Raw genomic sequence first — 19,854 nt, 5'->3', positions numbered from 1 at the left:
GTCAACTGGCCAGAACCAACACTGAACTTAATATATTTTGAGAAATTTTGTTTTAAATTCCATTTATGTACGTGAGGTATGTTATCAGTACTATCAACACATCCACGGCTCAACACGTCTATTAACGTTTGCATTTTTAATTGGCACCAGCGCTAAACACGTCTATAGACATTTTAGAACACTGGTTCAAATAGTTACTTATATTTCCCATTGATGGCATCCAAATGCAACCAACTTTGCTACACCGATTTCCGTACTTAGTTTGGATAGTTTAAAACAATTATTTCTCTTTTCGATATAGGTATTCTAAAACTGAACAAGGCTGAACTTGTAGATCTTGTTTACATGCTGTGAACATGGCTTCCTCTGCGTATTACTGTCGGCATAAAATGCTTGATAATTCAGAGGAATTTGAGAATACTGTAAAACCTCGATAAGACGATTCCATTTAATACGCCATCCCGGGTAATACGCGCTTTTTTTTAGCCCGGTCTCCAGATATTTACCATAAAATACCCCTTATATCGCGCTTGGCTCCCGTTTAAGACGCTTTTTTTCGAGGGAATATTATTCGGTTAAAGTTTAACGCAGCTCAGAAGAAATGCACAGTTCTACACCGTCGCCGCAAGTGTACCTACAGATCTGCAGAAAACTGTGAACTTAAAATTTTACCTGGGCCCTGTTTCATAAAACATCTTTCACTGATATTATTAGTAAGAAACCAATAATATTAACTAATAATATTAGTATTATGTTTCATAAAATTATTAGCTAATAATATTAGTTACTAGTTTATGAGTTGAAATTATTAGTAGATGTTCCTAATAATATTAGTAAATTGTTTCATAGAGAACATGACTAATAAAAGTTACTCATATTATTAGGATTATTTCCATGAGTGTATTTTGACTCATAATTCATATTATTAGTGAAACCAAAGTAAGCGGTATTTTAATATTTTAATATTTTAATATTTAATATTTAATATTTTGGCAATAAAATCATGAAGATCACTGAAATGGTCGACTCTGATTCAAATAGTGATAAGGAACGAGTGTAGGTATTCACCGTTCGATAAATGTTATGTCAAAAACAGCCTGTACTGGAATATAACAAAAATATGAATACAATGGGAGATTTAGGTTAGTTTACAGAATTGCTGAGTATTTGCTTGATAGGATTGGTAATAGAACGTTCCACTGCAAGGAATGAAGCATAACCTTAAAATAGCAGCTTCGCATTGCACTCCACCGGTTGGTAGGGATACACAGTGTCATTGTGTTTCTCTAGTGCAGTTCTACTCGGACAGTCCAAGTATCTTTTAAAATCTTGGCTTATATCACCAGTAAACCAAGATGATGCTGGTGATGATTATTGTTTTAAGAGGAAGTAAGCTACAACTAGGCAACCATCATCTATAATAACACTAATCAGATAGAAAAATGGAAAGGATCCGACATTTTGAAAAATGAAGGTATCGGCTTAACAAAAGAGCGTGAAAATGAAAGTCTCTCTCGGCCTCACAACCTAATACTGTCAGGGTCGGAAAAGAACAAGAGTTGAACAAGGGAAGTCAGAAGGGTAGATGAAAATGAGCCTGGCAGAAGTAAGTTGAAGCAATGACAGACTCATCTCAGTGCCCCATGTTCGCCAACACACGCTCCCAAGTTGAGAGCCCTGGGACCCCTTTTAGTCGCCTCTTACGACGGGCAGGGGATACCGTGGCTGTTATTCTACCACCCCCACCAACAGGGGTAGTAAACAAAGATTTTGCTAGTCCATCTCAGAGATTTTTAAGACCACATGAAATAAAAAAGCAAAAGGAACAAGGAGGGTTATAGTGTGCAAAAGGCTGCGAATAGTTGACGCTTTAACTCAATCACTTTCTGCAAAGTAACTTTCTTCTCTCACATTATTTTCACTTCTTTTATCCATTTTCACACGCATCTAATTCATAACAACGAAAATATCAAGTGAGCCTTTTGAACATGTGGATTAATAGTCGGTTGCATTCAAGCATTAGCCTACTGCTAGGAACAAACCCAAACCAAGAACAAATGCAACAGACCAATTCTAACCTCCATTTGTATCAGCTGACTAATGAACTAATATTATTAGTGAAGATATTTTATTAGTCATGCGTAAATCTTTATGAAACAGAATTTGGTTAACTAATAATTATTTTTATGAGTTCTAATATTATTAGCTAATATTATTAGTTAGTTTTATGAAACAGGGCCCTGGAGTTAAACACTAGGTAGAGTATGTTGATATTCAGACCGTACAATCAGCTTATTTTAAGTTTGCAGTGCGTACAGATTTCCCAGATGGACTAATACCACAGAATAGGAAGCACACAGAAAAGAAACATCACTCCAATTCGTGGCCAAATTCTATTGTGCATAGCCTGTGTTCGCCATAATGAAAGAGACTAAAGCGCCTACACGTCTAGCTTGGAGTAAGCGCTTGTTTCATAAAACAAACAAACAAACCCCATGGCACTACAGCCCTTGAAGGGCCTTGGCCTACCAAGCGACCGCTGCTCACCCCGAAGGCCTGCAGATTACGAGGTGCCGTGTGGTCAGCACCACGAATCCTCTCGGCCGATATTCTTGGCTTTCTAGACCGGGGCCGCTATCTCACCGTCAGATAGCTCCTCAATTCTAATCACGTAGGCTGAGTGGACCTCGACCCAGCCACAGGTCAAGGTAAAAATCCCTGACCTGGCCGGGAATCGAACCCGGGGCCTCCGGGTAAAAGGTAGGCACGCTACCCCTACACCACGGGCTTGTTTTATACCCTGTGAAATTTAATTTGAAAATATTAAACAGCTGTAGCACGAGTATGTACATTAAAGTGAACGATTGTTTCATATATTTAGAATGTTACACTTGTAAATATTTGTAATTCTGTGCGCTTGATAATGACTGTTTGTAAGAAGAAAGGCAGTTGATGAGGTTTAGCACCTAATTACCAAAAAGGGAACAACATTCCAACACAAATAAATACAAGTTTTTTCTGCTTTCAGAAAGACTACCAACGGTCAGTTAAATAAGTTTGTTTATTAATAAATTAGCAACAATAAAATATTCAGGATTTTAAACGAATTCTGTCCAATTCAAATGAGTAATGGGATTAATCATAAAATCGTGAATCCTATATTTTTCCAGTGCAAATAAATACTGCAGAAGAGAGGATTTGTTAGAAAAGACATAGTTTTAAATTAAACTGCACAATATGTGATGGGCACTTTGGAGATGTTTGTTGCTCCGACACAGGTAGGTCTTACGGCGAGATGGGATAGGAAAGGGCTAGAAGTGATAAGGGAGCGACTGTGGCCTTAACTAAAGTAGAGCCCCAACATACTCCTGGTTTGAAAATGGGAGACCACGGAAAACCATCGTCAGGGCTGCCGACAGTGGGATTCGAACCTACTATCTCCCGAATGCAAGCTGAGAGCTACCTGAGCCAAGCCGCGCAGCCACTCTCTCGGTTTTTATATTTTATACGAAATCAGTTGCTGTTCCGACATTATGCGGCAAAATGAATATTGAAAAAGGAAAAGAAAGAAAAGCACTCGCAGAGAGGAACAGTTGACAAATGGATAAAATTGATGTACAGACTACTATTATTATTATTAGGTTCGTTACGACCCCTGAGGATCACGAGTGACTTGTTGGGCACGTCTTCTTTCTTCCCAATACCTCTTCATTCTCTCACTCCTCCTCTTTCTCTCGGCTTCCGTGATCTGAATCTGGATCCTGGTGTCTGTCCATCTGTGACCTTCCACGAGCTTTTTGTATTTGGACCTATCCTGTACTGTCATCAGTGGATATTTTTCCTTTATGCCAATAGTCTCCCAATCTTCTCTGACTTCCTTCATCCACTTATTTCCAGTCAAGCAGGTTGCATTCCATGTCTTCTTCGTCAGCCTACTGTCATCCATCCTCATGAGATGTCCAACAAATCCTAACCTTCTCTTTCTTATCACACTTGAGATTGGTTCTATACTCGCATATAGTTCCTGCCTTGATCTGTGTACCCAAATTTCACCTTGCTTTTTGGTGCCCCATATATGTCTCAAGATTCTTCTTTCCTCCTTCTCCAATTGTATGCAAGCTCTCTTGCCTAATGTCAGCGTTTCAGTTGCATATAATGCAGCATTCCTGATGGTTATCATGTAGTGTCGCAGTTTGGCGTTCCTCGAGAGGTTCTTCTTTCCATATGTAGTCATGGCTGCATATTGTAGTTTCAGCAGCAGTTGAGCTCTGTCTGTGGTACTTTTGTTGCTTTGTACTTTACCGTGATGTTCTCACCTAGGTACCGGAAGCTGTCGACTCTCTCTACCACTTGGCCTTTTACATTCCAATCGGTCTTCGTATTCAGTACCTTCGTCTTGTTGTAGGCTATTTTCAGACCAACCTTTGCTGCAGTTTCTGCTGGATTTGCTAGTGCCAACTTTGCTTCTTCTTCCTTCTCATGTAACAACACCATATCATCTGCGAAGGCAAGGCAATCCACTATGACATTGTTTTTGATCTTATATCCAATATGTACACCTTCAATTCCCATGGTTCTATTCAACTGTCTCCACTGCTTCACCACTTCATCCAAAACTAGGTTAAATAATATTGGCGACAGCCCATCCCCTTGTCGGACTCCTGTCTTAATTTCAAAGCTGTCTGACAACATACTCCGGTATCTTACTCTAGCAGTTGTATCCTTCAATGTTTCCCCCACCAATCCATGTGTTGTAGAATCCAATCCTCTGTCGCGTAGGATGTTCAGTAGTGTGTTCCTGTCTATTGAATCGTAGGCTTTTGCGAAGTCTACAAATGTAACTATTGTGTCTTTTCCTTTCCTGTGTCTGTGTTCTATGATTCTCTTTAGTCCAAAGATCTGTTCTACGCAGTTTCTCCCTTTCCGGAAACCAACCTGGTATTCTCCTATGGTCGATTCAAGCTGTGCTTCCACTCTGTTCAGCAATAATCCCGAGAGTATCTTGTACCCAATATTTAGCAGTGAGATACCTCTGTAGTTATCCAGTATTCTTTTGTCTCCTTGCTTATGTACTGGTATAATTATGGCTTCTTTCCAGTCGCTAGGTATCTTCTTATTTATCCAGATGTCCATTATTATTCTGTACATGCTTTCTTCCATTGCAGGACCACCCCATTTGATCTCCTCGGCGCATATACCATCATTACCTGCCGCTTTGTTGTTCTTGAGATCCTTGATTGCCTTCACAACTTCTGTTTTGGTGGGTGCTCGTCCTTGGTTGATGTCTCTGCTATACTGTAGAGTAATGCTCCCTGTGGGTGCTTCTGTGTTCAGTAGATCTTTGAAATATCTTGCCATTTCCTCGCATACATCTTTTTCTCCTATTTTCAACTCGCCATCTTGTCCATTCACAAAAGGTTCTCTCGCCTCATAACCCTTTATCCTGCTCTTCATCTCCTTAAAGAAGGATCGTGATTTGTTTTTCTTAAACGCATGATCAGCTTCTTCCAGCCTCTCATTCCACCTTTTCCTTCTGGCATTCCTGATCGTCTTGGCAGCCATCTTTCTCGCTGTCTCGAAAGTTGACAGGTCCTCTTCCTTCTTGGTAGTCTGCCACCTTACCCACATCTTCCTCCTGTACTTTACCGCCTCTTCACATTCTTCTGTCCACCACTCATGCTTCCTTCTCTTGTTATTAGTGGCCAATCGTTTGGATTCTTCTCTAACCTTATCCTTTAAGTTTTCCCATTTACTCTCCACTGTCAGGTTCTTCATGTACTGATCTTGGTTTTTGTTCAGCAGTTCTCTGTCGATCTGGTGTGAGTTTGTGTTCGTGTTTCTCCTAGTTCTGTTTGGTATCCATCTACATTTGATTTCAGTAAGATAGTGGTCAGACTCCATCCTGTGTTTTTCCTGACTTTGGTGTTCATGATCTCTGCATGGTTTTTGTCTCGGATCGCTGCGTGGTCTATCTGCCTTTCACCAATTCTATTGCCCGGACTTACCCAGGTTGTCTTTTTACTCGCCTTGGCTTTGTAGTGTGTGGTCATGATTCTCATCATGTGTCTTTTGCACAAGTTTGCAAGCCTTTCTCCATTCTTATTTGTTCTCTTGTGTGCAGGGTAATCCCCTACAGGGCCTTTGAATCTCCTTTCAGTGCCTAGCTGTGCACTGAAATCCCCCAGCAAGATCGTGACACCTCTCTTGCTTGCTTCCGTTACTACCTTATCCAGTGTGTTCCAGAAGTTCTCTGTCCCTGCCTTGTCTGTTTTGTTCTTATCATTTGTGGGGGCATGTGCATTGACAAGTGTATAAGTTTTATTGCCAATTTTCATCATCAAGTATGACAGTCTCTCATTCACACCCTTCCAGTCAATGACACTACTCAAGAAGCTTCGGTCTACTATAAACGCCGTACCAAACATAAACGGCTGTTGCTTCATCTTGATACCCGGTTTTCCCTTTAAAATTACATATCCTTCTGATTCCACCGTATCTTCATCTCTGAATCTCGTTTCCTGTAGAGTCAGTATGCCGATTCCATGTTCTCTCATTGCATCTAGGACTTGTTTCAGTTTCCCCACTCTGATCATGGTCTGTATGTTGATGGTTCCCAATTTAAAAGTTCTCTTGGGTCTTATCTTTTGTGACCGGCGTATTGAGGATGTTGAGGTATTGGGGAGCTCCGACTCTCCCTCCGCACACGATACAGGTTCCCCAGAATCCGACAACCTGCTTGCGTCGACTGAGGTCGACGGGGGATTAACCCCCTGGGATAAAGTAGTGATTATCATGTGCTCCATGGTTACTTCACAAGCCGAAGTATTAAGCTGGGCTACCGCAATATCGGTAGCGTTGTTACAACTGAGGTAATGAGCCCCAGAGGACATTTTATACCTTCTGCCAGGATAATGTTCACCCTAGTTATTATTATTATTATTATTATTATTATTATTATTATTATTATTATTATTATTATTATTACTATTATTATTATTATTATTATTATTATTATATTTCCTATTATGTGCTAATATTCGGAGAGGCCAATTCAGGATTTCTTGGAAACAATTTGTTACAAACTGCACATGTCCCGGTGTCGGCAGGGTGCTGAATATAAAATTTAATTTCACAAATAAATATTTGGATGGAAACCTTCTGGATGAAGAACCTCAGAAATCAAACCCAGGCATTGAAGTCCCATCCTCCCTACTTTCAACTGGCACAACGGCTAAGCTCAAGAGCATACGGGTCATGGTCGGTTCGTAAGTAAAGTGGGCACTTAATCTAAATATACCGTATTGGATGTAGGTTGCTCTGTACTACAAGAGGAATACACTATATTATTGAATAAGAAGAATGATACCGGGCAAATTGGCCGTGTGGTTAGGGGCGCGCAGCTGTGAACTCGCATCCGGGGGATAGTAAGTTCGAATCCCACTGTCGGCAGCCCTGAAGACCGTTTTCCGTGGTTTCCCATTCTCACACTAGGCAAATGCTGGGACTGTACCTTAATTAAGGCCATGGCCGCTTCCTTCCCATTCCTAGATTTTACCTGTCCCATCGTCACCATAAGACCTGTCTGTGTCGTGCGACGTGAAACAAATAACAAAAAGAAGAAGAATGGATTGTTCCCAATTCAAAAGATCAATTTTACTAATTGATGGAGTCACATGAAATATATGTACACACGAGAAATGCCATGTTATTGCCTACGTGACAATTTTAAACATAAAAATCGATTGCGCTATATTGGAAATGCCGTTAAGGGTCCTTATATCCGTCTATATCACTTCTGAATATCATTTTGGCATTCCCACATCAGCTTATTAACACTGCACACGTATACATTACACTCCCCAATCAATAGGGATCTGTCCCTTTGTCTAATATCGGTACCCGCCGGTATCCACTATATCATTACCTAACAACACATAAATTATATGAACAGGATGGCATTCTCGTGAGAAAAACAGTATCTTACAATATTGTAGTATTAAGATATGTCATAAAATGTAATTCCGCACATTTATCCAATCATGAAAATCAGGTCGTCGCTTGCCGCTAATAAATCTACTCTATGACATTAATTATACATCACACTATCGCATTTCCGGATTTCTCCGGGGCACTATCTTATTCTACTATTTTACAAAAAGGACATACACAACGTTGGTATCCTGTAAATCACCATACACAGATATAATAAATATAAACACATGTAAGAATGAAGCAATCACCTGTAAATACATCAACACAACACACATTAATGCCTTCTGAAACTGTGACCCCTTTCAGGTCTCCTGGTGTCGATCCACGGACGTCGATACCAACCGGGTATCGAACCATATTAGTTTGATTTCTAGGTGCTACCTGAAACCCCTACTATGATCTCATTTGGATATAAAATTTGGAGGATTACTTCACCTATCGGATTATGAAACATACAGCGCTAATGATAGCAAATTATTAGCACATGAATATTTAATTCAGTGTTGAAACGAGGAAAACATCTTATGTGATTTTTTCGAGCATTGACAGACAAACGGGACCAGCCGCTTCGGGCCTGTCGTTTTCCCTTGTCATTCTTCTGAAGGCCATACATCTCTCTCTCTAAAACCAGCCTGCTGCCAGCTGAGGGAAACTTTCACTCGCCTCAGACATAAATACATCATTCTCAGTTCAATTCTTTCGAGTTTCTCCAGGCAAATAATCATTTAGGGATACCTTCAGATATCATTTCACCTCACTGCTTAGACCATATTCAATATTGGTTCTCTTCATCATTATTACTATATTCATCATATTCTTAGTCTGTCATCATAAACATTTTCACATGTACAGTTTTCCCCTTCATTTCACACACGTGTACCTCAAATCCACGTTATTTTCACATTGAGAAATCCTAAATCGACAAGTAGTTACGTAACATAACGATCACTCGCTCAACTATCTAGATAATTCTTCGCACCTCGAAATCATCTCTCCTCCTAGTTGTCAGCATCCTTAAGACTAAAAACGGAGGTAGTTGTACACATGAATTAAAGTATGAAGCATTTGACTAGTATATATTTGAAAATTTGAGAAGACCCATCTCAACTAATTGATTTGGAATGGAGTATGAAGACTGCTGTATTATCAACTCCACCCTTACGAATGCTTCGTTCAAACATAATATACTTTGGGGCCTTAGACACTAATTCATGCAAAAATCCACGGAATAACATTTGTGATTAACCCATAATCACAGAAGATATAACGAAAAATCAAATTAATAAAGAAACTTTTCCCATTGAAACACGCATATTGCGTCACCTACATGTTATCGCAGATATCAAACTGCATGCTGAAAAATTATATTTACAAAGTTAACTTTTACATATTACTGCGACACTTGCGATTTTCATGCTTAGGAATATCATGGGATGTACTTATCATTGCTGTGTGTAACCATGCTGTCATATGAAGGTACCCATATGGATTTAAACCTCCATCACTGACGCCTCGTTAGCAGGTAGTTCTAGGTTCATCTTCTTCGGGGTTGAATCCATGGTGTCTTGATCTACTATCTCTTACTGTTGGAAGTTCTGTGTGATCCTTGACTGAAACAATGCAGGCACACTGGCGCATTCTGTTAGAGCAGAATCCTGGGTTGGACGAGCAATTACACACATGTATACAAGGGAGGAACTGGTTATTGAAGCACTGTCTATATGTCTTCGAATAACATGGTATTGATAGACCCACTCATAGACTCGAATGGACTACCCCAGTAACGGTTGCAGTCCCTGAAGATCACTACACGATTCCCTTTTCTTATAAAGCGACACAGTTACTGGCTTTATTTATTCCTACGTGAGCGTCACTTGTTCGTAAATGGAGCGCTTCCGGGCTAGTCTAACACCTGTACTTGTTAGGATTATCGGGTCCTACACTGCACATGGCTTAATCACGGTACAATACTTATTTGTACTCTATAGCCAATAATTCACTTCGTCGTGACGATTATTGGAATATTACCCGTTCTTTGAAACATGTCCGTGTGAGCCGTCACTGATATTTCCGGTCTGCATTCCCTTAATATATATTGGGATTAGAATCACATACATCCACACACCAGAATTTTTATTCACACCAGAAAAATAGGATTGTATTAGGAACGTGTATCGGCCTAATGAAGAGTAGACTATCGTCTAACACAATATCGAACAACACTGATTAATACTGAATAGCAATGAATAGCACTGGTTAGTAATGACCGACTGAGTCTGAGTAACGAATGAGTAAGGACTGTCCTGGTATCCTTATATAAGACATCCGGGTCGTCGACTATGGGGAGGGTAAGCTCCGCCCACTGGTGTCAAATCGGTCCGCTAATAATGATCCATCAGGGTCGTATAAATATTCATTTTGTAGATCTTGACTTCCTCTTTTCACTTATCTACGTTCGTGTAAATCGCATCGCTGAATCTCTAGTAATCTCACAGGTTTTTTTCCTGGATCTTAGCGCGCGAAGTAGTATGAGGTGGCGACTCTCCTATCTCTGTCAAGATAAGCGCTCCCGACATATAGTTCCCATTACGTACATCTGGCTAATGTGCGTCATTAGTACTGCACTCGTTAAGTAATATATTTTCTTACATCACCAAATATTGTAATTATGCTGATTTCAATGAGTCCTTACTTGTAAATTTCTAAGGCTGGTGCCGATTTATTATTATTATTATTATTATTATTATTATTATTATTATTATTATTATTATTATTATTATTATTATTATTATTATTATTATTATTATTATTATTATCACTTGACGCGCGGAATTTGTGAGTTGGTATTCATGAACACACAGGGAAATTGCTGAGAATATCCAGTTCTCAAGTTAGAACCCTGTAAAGTTAAATCCGCCTCCTGACCTAGGCAGTATCTGAGCTTGGCGTCCTGTTGCTCTCTCGCTCGCTCGACAGAGAGCGTAATTCCAAGGTTTCGCTGATCTGAGTGCTCTCTCTCTCGGTACGCGCAATTAGACTTTCACCCTTCGAGGTAGCGCAGCGCCGCTCGTATCCCGGGCGGGGCATAAAATGCTTATTACAACCAAATATGTCGTAGAATGACGCGGAAAACTGCATATATGATTTGCTGGGCCTCATGACATGCCTATTAGCATGGCATTGAGTGGTTACAATACCATTGTACGAATCATTGACAAGGAAGTTAGAGAACGAACGAATCGGTCGATAGAGAAGGGAAATAAGTCACTTTTTCGTATTTTCACGAATTATCATTAATTTGACCAAGGCGCGTCGTTCTGTGTTGACAGGAACTATCTGCAGCGTATTCTAAGGGGAGAAAACTCATATCACCGAATGAGTTGGTCGTGCGGTTAGGGGCGCGCAGCTGTCAGCTTGCATTTGGGAGATAGTGGGTTCGAACCCAAATGCTGGTTGCCCTGAAGATGTTTTTCCGCGGCTTACTCAGTTTTAGACCAAGCAACTGCTGGGGCTGTACCTTTATTAAAGCCACAGCCGCTTCCTTCCCACTCCTAGCCCTTTCCTGTCCCATCGTCGCCGTAAGACGTATCTGTGTCGGTGTGACGTAAAGCCAATTGTAAAAACACATATCAAGTTTCATCATCAAAAGAAGAAAGGAATTATGTCAGAGACATCGTTTCTTTCTCCACTGTAAGGTGGCAACTAAGACTGGCTATGGCACTTGTTATTACAAGAAAAATGTACTGTCTTGAGAAACACCTCACAGGGATGTACCTCGCAATGAGAAATAAAGATTCTGCGTATCATTGTTTAAACAATACGTGCAGGACTCAACAAAAGTGCGTATACTTCTATAAATAATTCCTTTAACCTGGTAAAGAAAATAAAGCACGGCACCGGAATTTCCTACGATCTTAAACTTGGTTTACAAAAAAGGAAAAGTGAAAAACAAAAATAAATTCGGAAACTGATGAAATACGTTCAAGGAGAAGACGCACAGCTCTTTTTGCTAGGAGATATGGAAGTGGCCAACCGCAAGTAGTGAGGATTTATTCTGTCGTGGTGTGAAGTGATCTGAACGTGTTTTGAAACAAGACTAAAAAAAACAATATTTTGAATTTTCCGATGGTGTAATTTCTATTCCGGTGATTGTTGTGTAATAAAATAATTGATTTAGTATACTTAATATTAATTTTCACTCATTTGATCAAGAAATAATAATTTTGCGGTAAAATACACGTTTCCCACGATTAAGTTACTTGAAATATGTTAAATTTCCACAGCGACAGGAGAATGGAACTATATTATTTTTTAAAATAACTATTTCTCTAATCCCTCATTAAATATATAGGTTTTCTTGAGTGTGTAACGATATTTCAGCATATAGTCTCCCCTGCAGTAAGAATCATACAAATTACGTTATTATATTGCTTAGTTTCTCCCCGCTTAGTTCGCAATATTCATGTGACCCCTTGGACAGTGTCTTATCGAGTTTTTACTGTACATTGGACGAAATGGTTTCAAATGACATTTCCAATAATGAAATATGTCGGTTGATGCAGTGACAGTGGAAGAGACGAGGACATATGCGTGTGGCATTATGATATTGTGAACAAATCTACTTTAGAAATGTACTGATCTAGCTCAGATATTTTTGGCATTCCAATCTTCAATAAAACTACGTCCAGAAACATATTTAGCATAATCATAAATTCCTGAGTATTTCACTGGATTCTGTAACTCAGTTTTTCTTAAGATATTAAATATTAAATGTAACTTTGTAACAGAAGTATGGAATTGACGATAATGAGTGGTTCACGGAGATCCAACACATGCCAGTGATCATGCAGTGAATGCAACTTTAAAGCTCTTCAGTATGTCCAACACTAATACAACACATATAAAACTATAAGGTACCTGTAATAAAATACACAGTATTAAACAAAAAATGGCCTGTTTCGCTCTTCAAGACCATCATTATATTCTCAAATCACTTTAAATCATGTGTATCTATGTAGAATAATGTTTATGTTGCATAAACTTGTCAGTGATAATGAACTGGCGATGTTACGAGCAAATACTAACAAGTAATGATTGTAGTAGTCCTCCACTGTCAATCTAGCACATTTTAGTTTTTATACTTATCTCAGCTGTAATCATCCGTTACCTTCAACTACTCTGTTTGGACTGTAGCCTGTTTCCTTGCACTGGTCTTGGGGTTGGTAGCTAAGTAGTGGGATGAAGGGGAGTTCTGTAGGCAATAACTCTGTTTCGTGAGGAGGGGAGGGAAAGTAGGGGTGTGAGAAGAATATTGTGGCCATTGACTCTGTACATTGGAGACGGGAGGGAGAGTGCCGCTTTTTCACCTAATAATATACTTTTGTGTATTAGGGAGTATATGTAAGTTAATGATTTTAATGAAATAAAAGTGAGCAATTGAGTTAAAGGGTATCTTCTAAGACATTAAATTTAGTGATAAATAATAACCCACTAAAACGTCTGGAATGGCGAAGACGCTGCGTAAATTAAGATAATTTACTACAGATAAGAATATCCTAACCCACATTCCGGACGTTTAAGTCGGAGTAGCATCCTGTGGGATTCATTAAGCGCCAATACAAAAAGTGTGAAATGATGTTCCAAAAAACCCATGGCACTAAAGCCCTGACGGGCCTTGGCCTACCAAGCGACCGCTGTTCAGCCTGAAGGCCTGCATATTATGAGGTGACGCGTGGTGAGTGCGACGAACCCTCTCAGCCGTTATTCCTGGTTTTTTAGACAGGGGTAACCATCCCGCCGTCAGAAAGCTCCTCAATTGTAATAATGTAGGCTGAGTGGATCTCGAACCAACTCTCAGGTCCAGGTTAAAAAATTCTGGCCTGGCCGAGAATTGAACGGAATTGAACCTTGTGATACCTTAATTTCGTTGATAAATAATAACCTACCAAAATGTCTCGATTTGCGAAGGCGCTGCACAAATTTAGAGAATTTACTACAAATAAGAATATCCTAACCACGTGACCAGAAGTTTGTAATCGTCATGGACAACGCAAGCTATCATTTGCGGCAGCTAATTCGATTTCCTTCCGTGAACAGCAATGTTAAGGACAGAATTAAATTTATGGAGTAAGCACATTTCCCGTGTCAAAACCTATTATTGCAGGAAATCAAATCAGCCAATATCAGTAGATACGAAGTATTGCGACTTCCCGTATATCACTGTATTTTAAACCCTATAGAAATGATCTGGGTTCCACTGAGGGCGTATGTTAGGTAAAATAATGTTACCCCAACTCTGAGTGCTAGTGTCTGTGTGTGTCAACTTCTGCGTAAAGGAGCTGGATCAATCGGTCCCAAGAACTGGTCTGCTTGTGTTCGAAACACCATTAAGTTCGAAGGGAAGTGTTTTAAACACGATACGGATAGCAACCAAGATAGATTTGTGATTCAACTAGCAGACAATGACGAGGTCGACTGCATTTTATTTTTTAAATGCCAAGTTTGTTGGCTATTTTGTGTCCGAACTTCAAACTTAGGCATTATTATTATTATTATTATTATTATTATTATTATTATTATTATTATTATTATTTGTACAGTGAAGTGTTATTATAAAAAAGGATTATGCAATGGAGTTTTCCACACCCTTTTCGTTCGCAGTTCACTTAAAACGTAAAGAAATAAAACTTAACAGCCGAACAGAGTTCGAGAGAGAACATGAAATGTAATCCCTAGTCTCTAAGAGTGGCTGCGAGGCGAAGCGGCAACGTTTTCGCACGCTGTTCCCAAGACAGTGGGATCGAATCCCGACACAGCCAGTTGGCATTTGAGTGTGTTTAAATGCGAGAGAGCGTGTCAGTAGATTTACTTATGTAGTTAACGATCCCCTTCAGGGCAAAATTCCAGCAATCCAAGGTCTCTAAAGCTGTAGTAGTTAAAAGGGACGTACAACCCATGACATACCGGTAATTATTATCCTAGTCCCTACTTCGTGATTTTACTTTTCCTTTCTTTATAGAAAGCAACACAATGTTAACAGCATAAAAGTAATATTTCAATAGACCTACTCTGTTATGAATTTAAGTTTAGTATTTTGAGAGACCTGCGATTTGTACGTATAAATAGCTCATGGTGATCTCTCTCTTTGCTAGCGTTTATTCCAAAGTATGGGGTCCGCTGTTTTGCTACATCTCCTCCATTTCGACCTCATGCTGACATCTTGATATTGCCAGTCCATCGCTTTAAAGGCCTTCCGCGTGGTCGTATTCCTCCCGGATCAACTTGGAGAGCTGTTTTAGGAACTGAGCCGTCCTGCCTTCACATAACGTGACCGTGCCAGTGGAGACGCGCTTCCCTCACGTTCTCCGCAATCGAACATCTTCATTTCTTATGTGGTCACATTGAGTCAGTCATTTACGGATATTCGAAAGTTCTTCGTCAAATGTATGTGCCAATTTTCTTTCTTTCTTTCTTTCTTTCTTTCTTTCTTTCTCTCTTGTAACAACTGCGACCCCCGCGCGGGCTAGGAACGAGACGACATATTCTTCGGTATTGGTTTGTGTTGTGGTTCATTATCGGTCGTTTATGTTTATGTTTTGTCTTAAGAATAAATTACCGGGCGAATTGGCCGTGCGCGTAGAGGCGTGCGGCTGTGAGCTTGCATCCGGGAGATAGTAGGTTCGAATCCCACTATCGGCAGCCCTGAAAATGGTTTTCCGTGGTTTCCCATTTTCACACCAGGCAAATGCTGGGGCTGTACCTTAATTAAGGCCACGGCCGCTTCCTTCCAACTCCTAGGCCTTTCCCGTCCCATCGTCGCCATAAGACCTATCTGTGTCGGTGCGACGTAAAGCCCCTAGCAAAAAAAAGAATAAATTAAATGCTAACGTGTTTAAATAGTCGATAAAAAATATGACAACCTTGCTATTGGCCCACGCGAACGGCCATCGTCCACCTCCCCGGTGTCTAGAAGGAAAGAAACCAACAGGGAACCACTCATTATCACTAGGGCGGACCGACCACAGAGGAAGTATTGGGATGAAAGGCTGCCGGCCGACTGGGAATCCGGTGCCCGTCTCAACTTTATGCATCTACTTAAGGACAATTTCTTTAAAGACAACCCTAAAATTCAACGTAACGGAAACTCTACAATTCACTTTTCTTTGTTTGATTGTTGATGGTTATTACTGTTGTAAGTGGCCTAATATCTAGGTCATCGGCCACACATTAATTACGTGAACTATTTTTCATTGCAGTTGTGACTGGATCAACCGATGGAATAGGAAAAGCCTATGCCTTGGAATTGGCAAAACGCGGAGTTAACATCGTTCTTATCAGTCGTAACCAGAACAAGTTACAAGATGTCGCCAAAGAGATAGGTAAGTGTGCAAGTTCCCTTGTTAATTTGTTTTTTTTACGTCGCACTGATGCAGATAGGTCTTTTGGCGTCGATGGGATAGGAAAGGGCTAGGAGTGGAAAGGAAGCGACTGTGGTACAGCTCCAGCATTTGCCTGGTGAGAAAAATGGAAAACACGGAAGTCCATCTTCGAACCCACTACCTCCCGAATGTAAGCTGACAGTTGCGTGACCCAAACCACGCAGCCAATTTATCGGTAAGTTCCCTTGTTTTTGATCGCATGTAACTAGAAAGACTGAACCGATATCAGCAGATTATTTTGTAACAGATGTATAAAATAGAGCAATACTGTAACAATTTTAACACAAGGAAGTGCGGCAACTATTTCTTTAAAATTCAGGTAAAATTCTGATCAAGCTAACAGCATCACCATCATGTTCACCATCCCTTATAACGTTTATTTCATCTGGGCTCCATTTCATCTTGACGACACGCCCATCTGGATTAGCATGTTTTAAATAATTTTGTAATCACTGATGATGACCCTTAGTGTCTGAAAACCGGTTATGAACCTGTGTGCTAATACGTCTGTTTGATAATAATAATAATAATAATAATAATAATAATAATAATAATAATAATAATAATAATAATAATAATAATAATAATAATAATAATAATAATAATTTTGAACAGGAAAACTGATCTAGAAAATATTCAGAAAAAGGAACGCAAGATCATTAGAAAAATTTTAGGCCCAAAACTCGTAGATGAACAGTACCGCCTTAGAGGGAAACAGGAAATCAAACAATTTTCTAACATTCACAGCGACATCAGAAAACGCAGATTAAGATTCTTTGGACATATAAAAAGGATGAACCCAGATAGACTTACCAAGCAAATAGTTGAATTTTATGAAAACCGAAGTAAAGCCAAAACGGGCACAATAAAATGGATTGGCGAAATTAAAACTGATCTCAAACTGGCAGGAATTACACCTGAAGACATCCAAAGCCGGGTTATCTTCAGAGCCAAAGTTCATAAGTGGCAAGTTGACCAAGAGGAGGAACCAAGGAAGAAGACCGGAACAACATGGTCTCAAGAGAGAAAAGAAGCACACAGCAAACGAATGAAGGAAGTGTGGGCACAAAGAAAGGCAAATGCCTGTCTCTAAGTACTTTGCGTAGTCCTAATGGGCTCATTCGCAAATAATAATAATAATAATAATAATAATAATAATAATAATAATAATAATAATAATAATAATAATAATAATAATAATAATAATAATAATAATAATAATAATACAGTCCGCCTCTGTGGTGTAGTGGTTAGCGTGATTAGCTGCCACCCCCGGAGGTCCGGGTTCGATTCCCGGCTCTGCCACGAAATTTGAAAAGTGGTACGAGGGCTGGAACGGGGTCCACTCAGCCTCGGGAGGTCAACTGACTAGAGGTGGGTTCGATTCCCACCTCAGCCATCCTCGAAGTGGTTTTCCGTGGTTTCCCACTTCACCTCCAGGCGAATGCCGGGATGGTACCTAACGTAAGGCCACGGCCACTTCCTTCCCTCATCCTTGCCTATCCCTTCCACACTTCCCATCCCCCTACAAGGCCCCTGTTCACCATAGCAGGTGAGGCCGCCTAGGCGGGGTACTGGTCATACTCCCCAGTTGTGTCCCCCGACCAAGAGTCTGAAGCTCCAGGACACTGCCCTTGAGGCGGTAGAGGTGGGATCCCTCGCTGAGTCCGAGGGAAAAGCCGAACCTGGAGGGTAAACAGATGATGATGATGATAATACAACCATCAGCACTACTTCAACAATAATGGCGTTGATATTTTATGGTAATTATAAATCTATTAGTTTGAAATGTAGTAGCCTATTTTTCCAGGACTACGTAACTGATTATTCACTTTTGTCATTGCTTCGAAGATATGTGTTCTTTCTTCCTTTCTTAATCTGCTTACCCTCCAGGGTTGGTTTTTCCCTCGGACTCAACGAGGGATCCCACCTCTACCGCCTCAAGGGCAGTGTCCTGGAGAGTGAGACATTGGGTCGGGGAATACAACTGGTGAGAATGACCAGTACCTCGCCCAGGTGGCCTCACCTGCTATGCTGAACAGGGGCCTTGTTGGGGGATGGGAAGATTGGACGGGATAGGCAAGGAGGAGGGAAGGAAGCGGCCGTGGCCTTAAGTTAGGTACCATCCCGGCATTTGTCTGGAGGAGAAGTGGGAAACCACGGAAAACCACTTCCAGGATGGCTGCGGTGGGAATCGAACCCACCTCTAGTCAGTTGACCTCCCGAGGCTGAGTGGACCCCGTTCCGGCCCTCGTACCACTTTTCAAATTTCGTGGCAGAACCGGGAATCGAACCCGGACCTCCGGGGGTTGGCAGCTGATCACACTAACCACTACACCACACAGGCGGACAGATATGTGTTGCTGATTTGTTTAAATTGTTTTTCGATACCGGTATTTAAAATAAGCTCAAACATTTGACTTGACTTAATTCCCCTCGTTCCCACAGGAACATAGGGCGTCCGTGAAACGTCTCCATTGTGGTCGTCAACTAGCCGATGCTTTGTCTTCCTTCCAAGTCTTCTCTACTTCAAGGGCCTCTTCCTCTACATGTCTCATCCAGGTCTTCCTAGGACGACCTGTCCTCCGGGCACCTTTCGGATATTCCATTGCAATGCTGTACGTTCTATAGATCCCGCTGGCTTTCTCAAAGACAGTATGGCCTATCCATTTCCATTTCCTCCTCTTGATTTCTACTGCAAGTGGAACTTTGTTGTTCTCCATAGCTTGTCATTGGATACAATGTCAGACCATCAAATGTTCATGATGCGTCGTAAACAACGGTTTATAAATATCTGCATGAAATTAGTGATAGTCCGTGTAACCTTCCAAGTTTCACAAGCATGTAGAAGGACTGATTTAACAATTGTATTGACAGTTTTTATTTTCGTCTTCCTTGAAATGTTGTTATTTTTCCACACCGTATACAGCTGCACAAAGGTTCCATTGGCTTTCATTATTCCAGCTCTCGTATCTGCTTCCGCCCCTCCTTCTCTTGTCACTACACTTCCCAAGTAGGTAAATGTTTTAACCTCTTCAATCTCTTCTCCTCCTACAAACAATCTTTCATCAGTTTTGGTATTTATTCTCATTTCCTCGGTCTTAACGACATTTATACCGAGCTCGATAGCTGCAGTCGCTTAAGTGCGGCCAGTATCCAGTAATCGGGAGATAGTGGGTTCGAGCCCCACTGTCGGCAGCCCTGAAGATGGTTTTCCGTGGTTTCCCATTTTCACACCAGGCAAATGTCGGGGCTGTACCTTAATTAAGGCCACGGCTGCTTCCTTCCACTTCCTAGGCCTTTCCTATCCCATCATCGCCATAAGACATATCTGTGTCTGTGCGACGAAAATAAAACCACTTATATTGAGTCCTGCAGCCTCTTCTTTCTTCCATAATCCTTCTAACTTGTGTTTCATATCACC

At 40.6% G+C, this 19,854-nt stretch overlaps 1 protein-coding gene across 1 annotated transcript in view; it reads left to right on the top strand.

Annotated features, from left to right (window-relative positions):
• The window catches only part of LOC136862962 (inactive hydroxysteroid dehydrogenase-like protein 1), a 306,443-nt gene that overhangs the window by 187,342 nt on the left and 99,247 nt on the right, over positions 1-19,854 (top strand). The window contains exon 2 of the mRNA XM_067139263.2: positions 16,248-16,370. Within this exon, the coding sequence (XP_066995364.2) occupies positions 16,248-16,370 (123 nt within the window). The remainder of the gene's footprint in view (positions 1-16,247; positions 16,371-19,854) is intronic.

This window comes from Anabrus simplex, chromosome 2 (genome assembly GCF_040414725.1).
Source record: "Anabrus simplex isolate iqAnaSimp1 chromosome 2, ASM4041472v1, whole genome shotgun sequence".
Taxonomy (NCBI): domain Eukaryota; kingdom Metazoa; phylum Arthropoda; class Insecta; order Orthoptera; family Tettigoniidae; genus Anabrus; species Anabrus simplex.
This window is presented reverse-complemented; position numbering and strand designations above follow the sequence as displayed.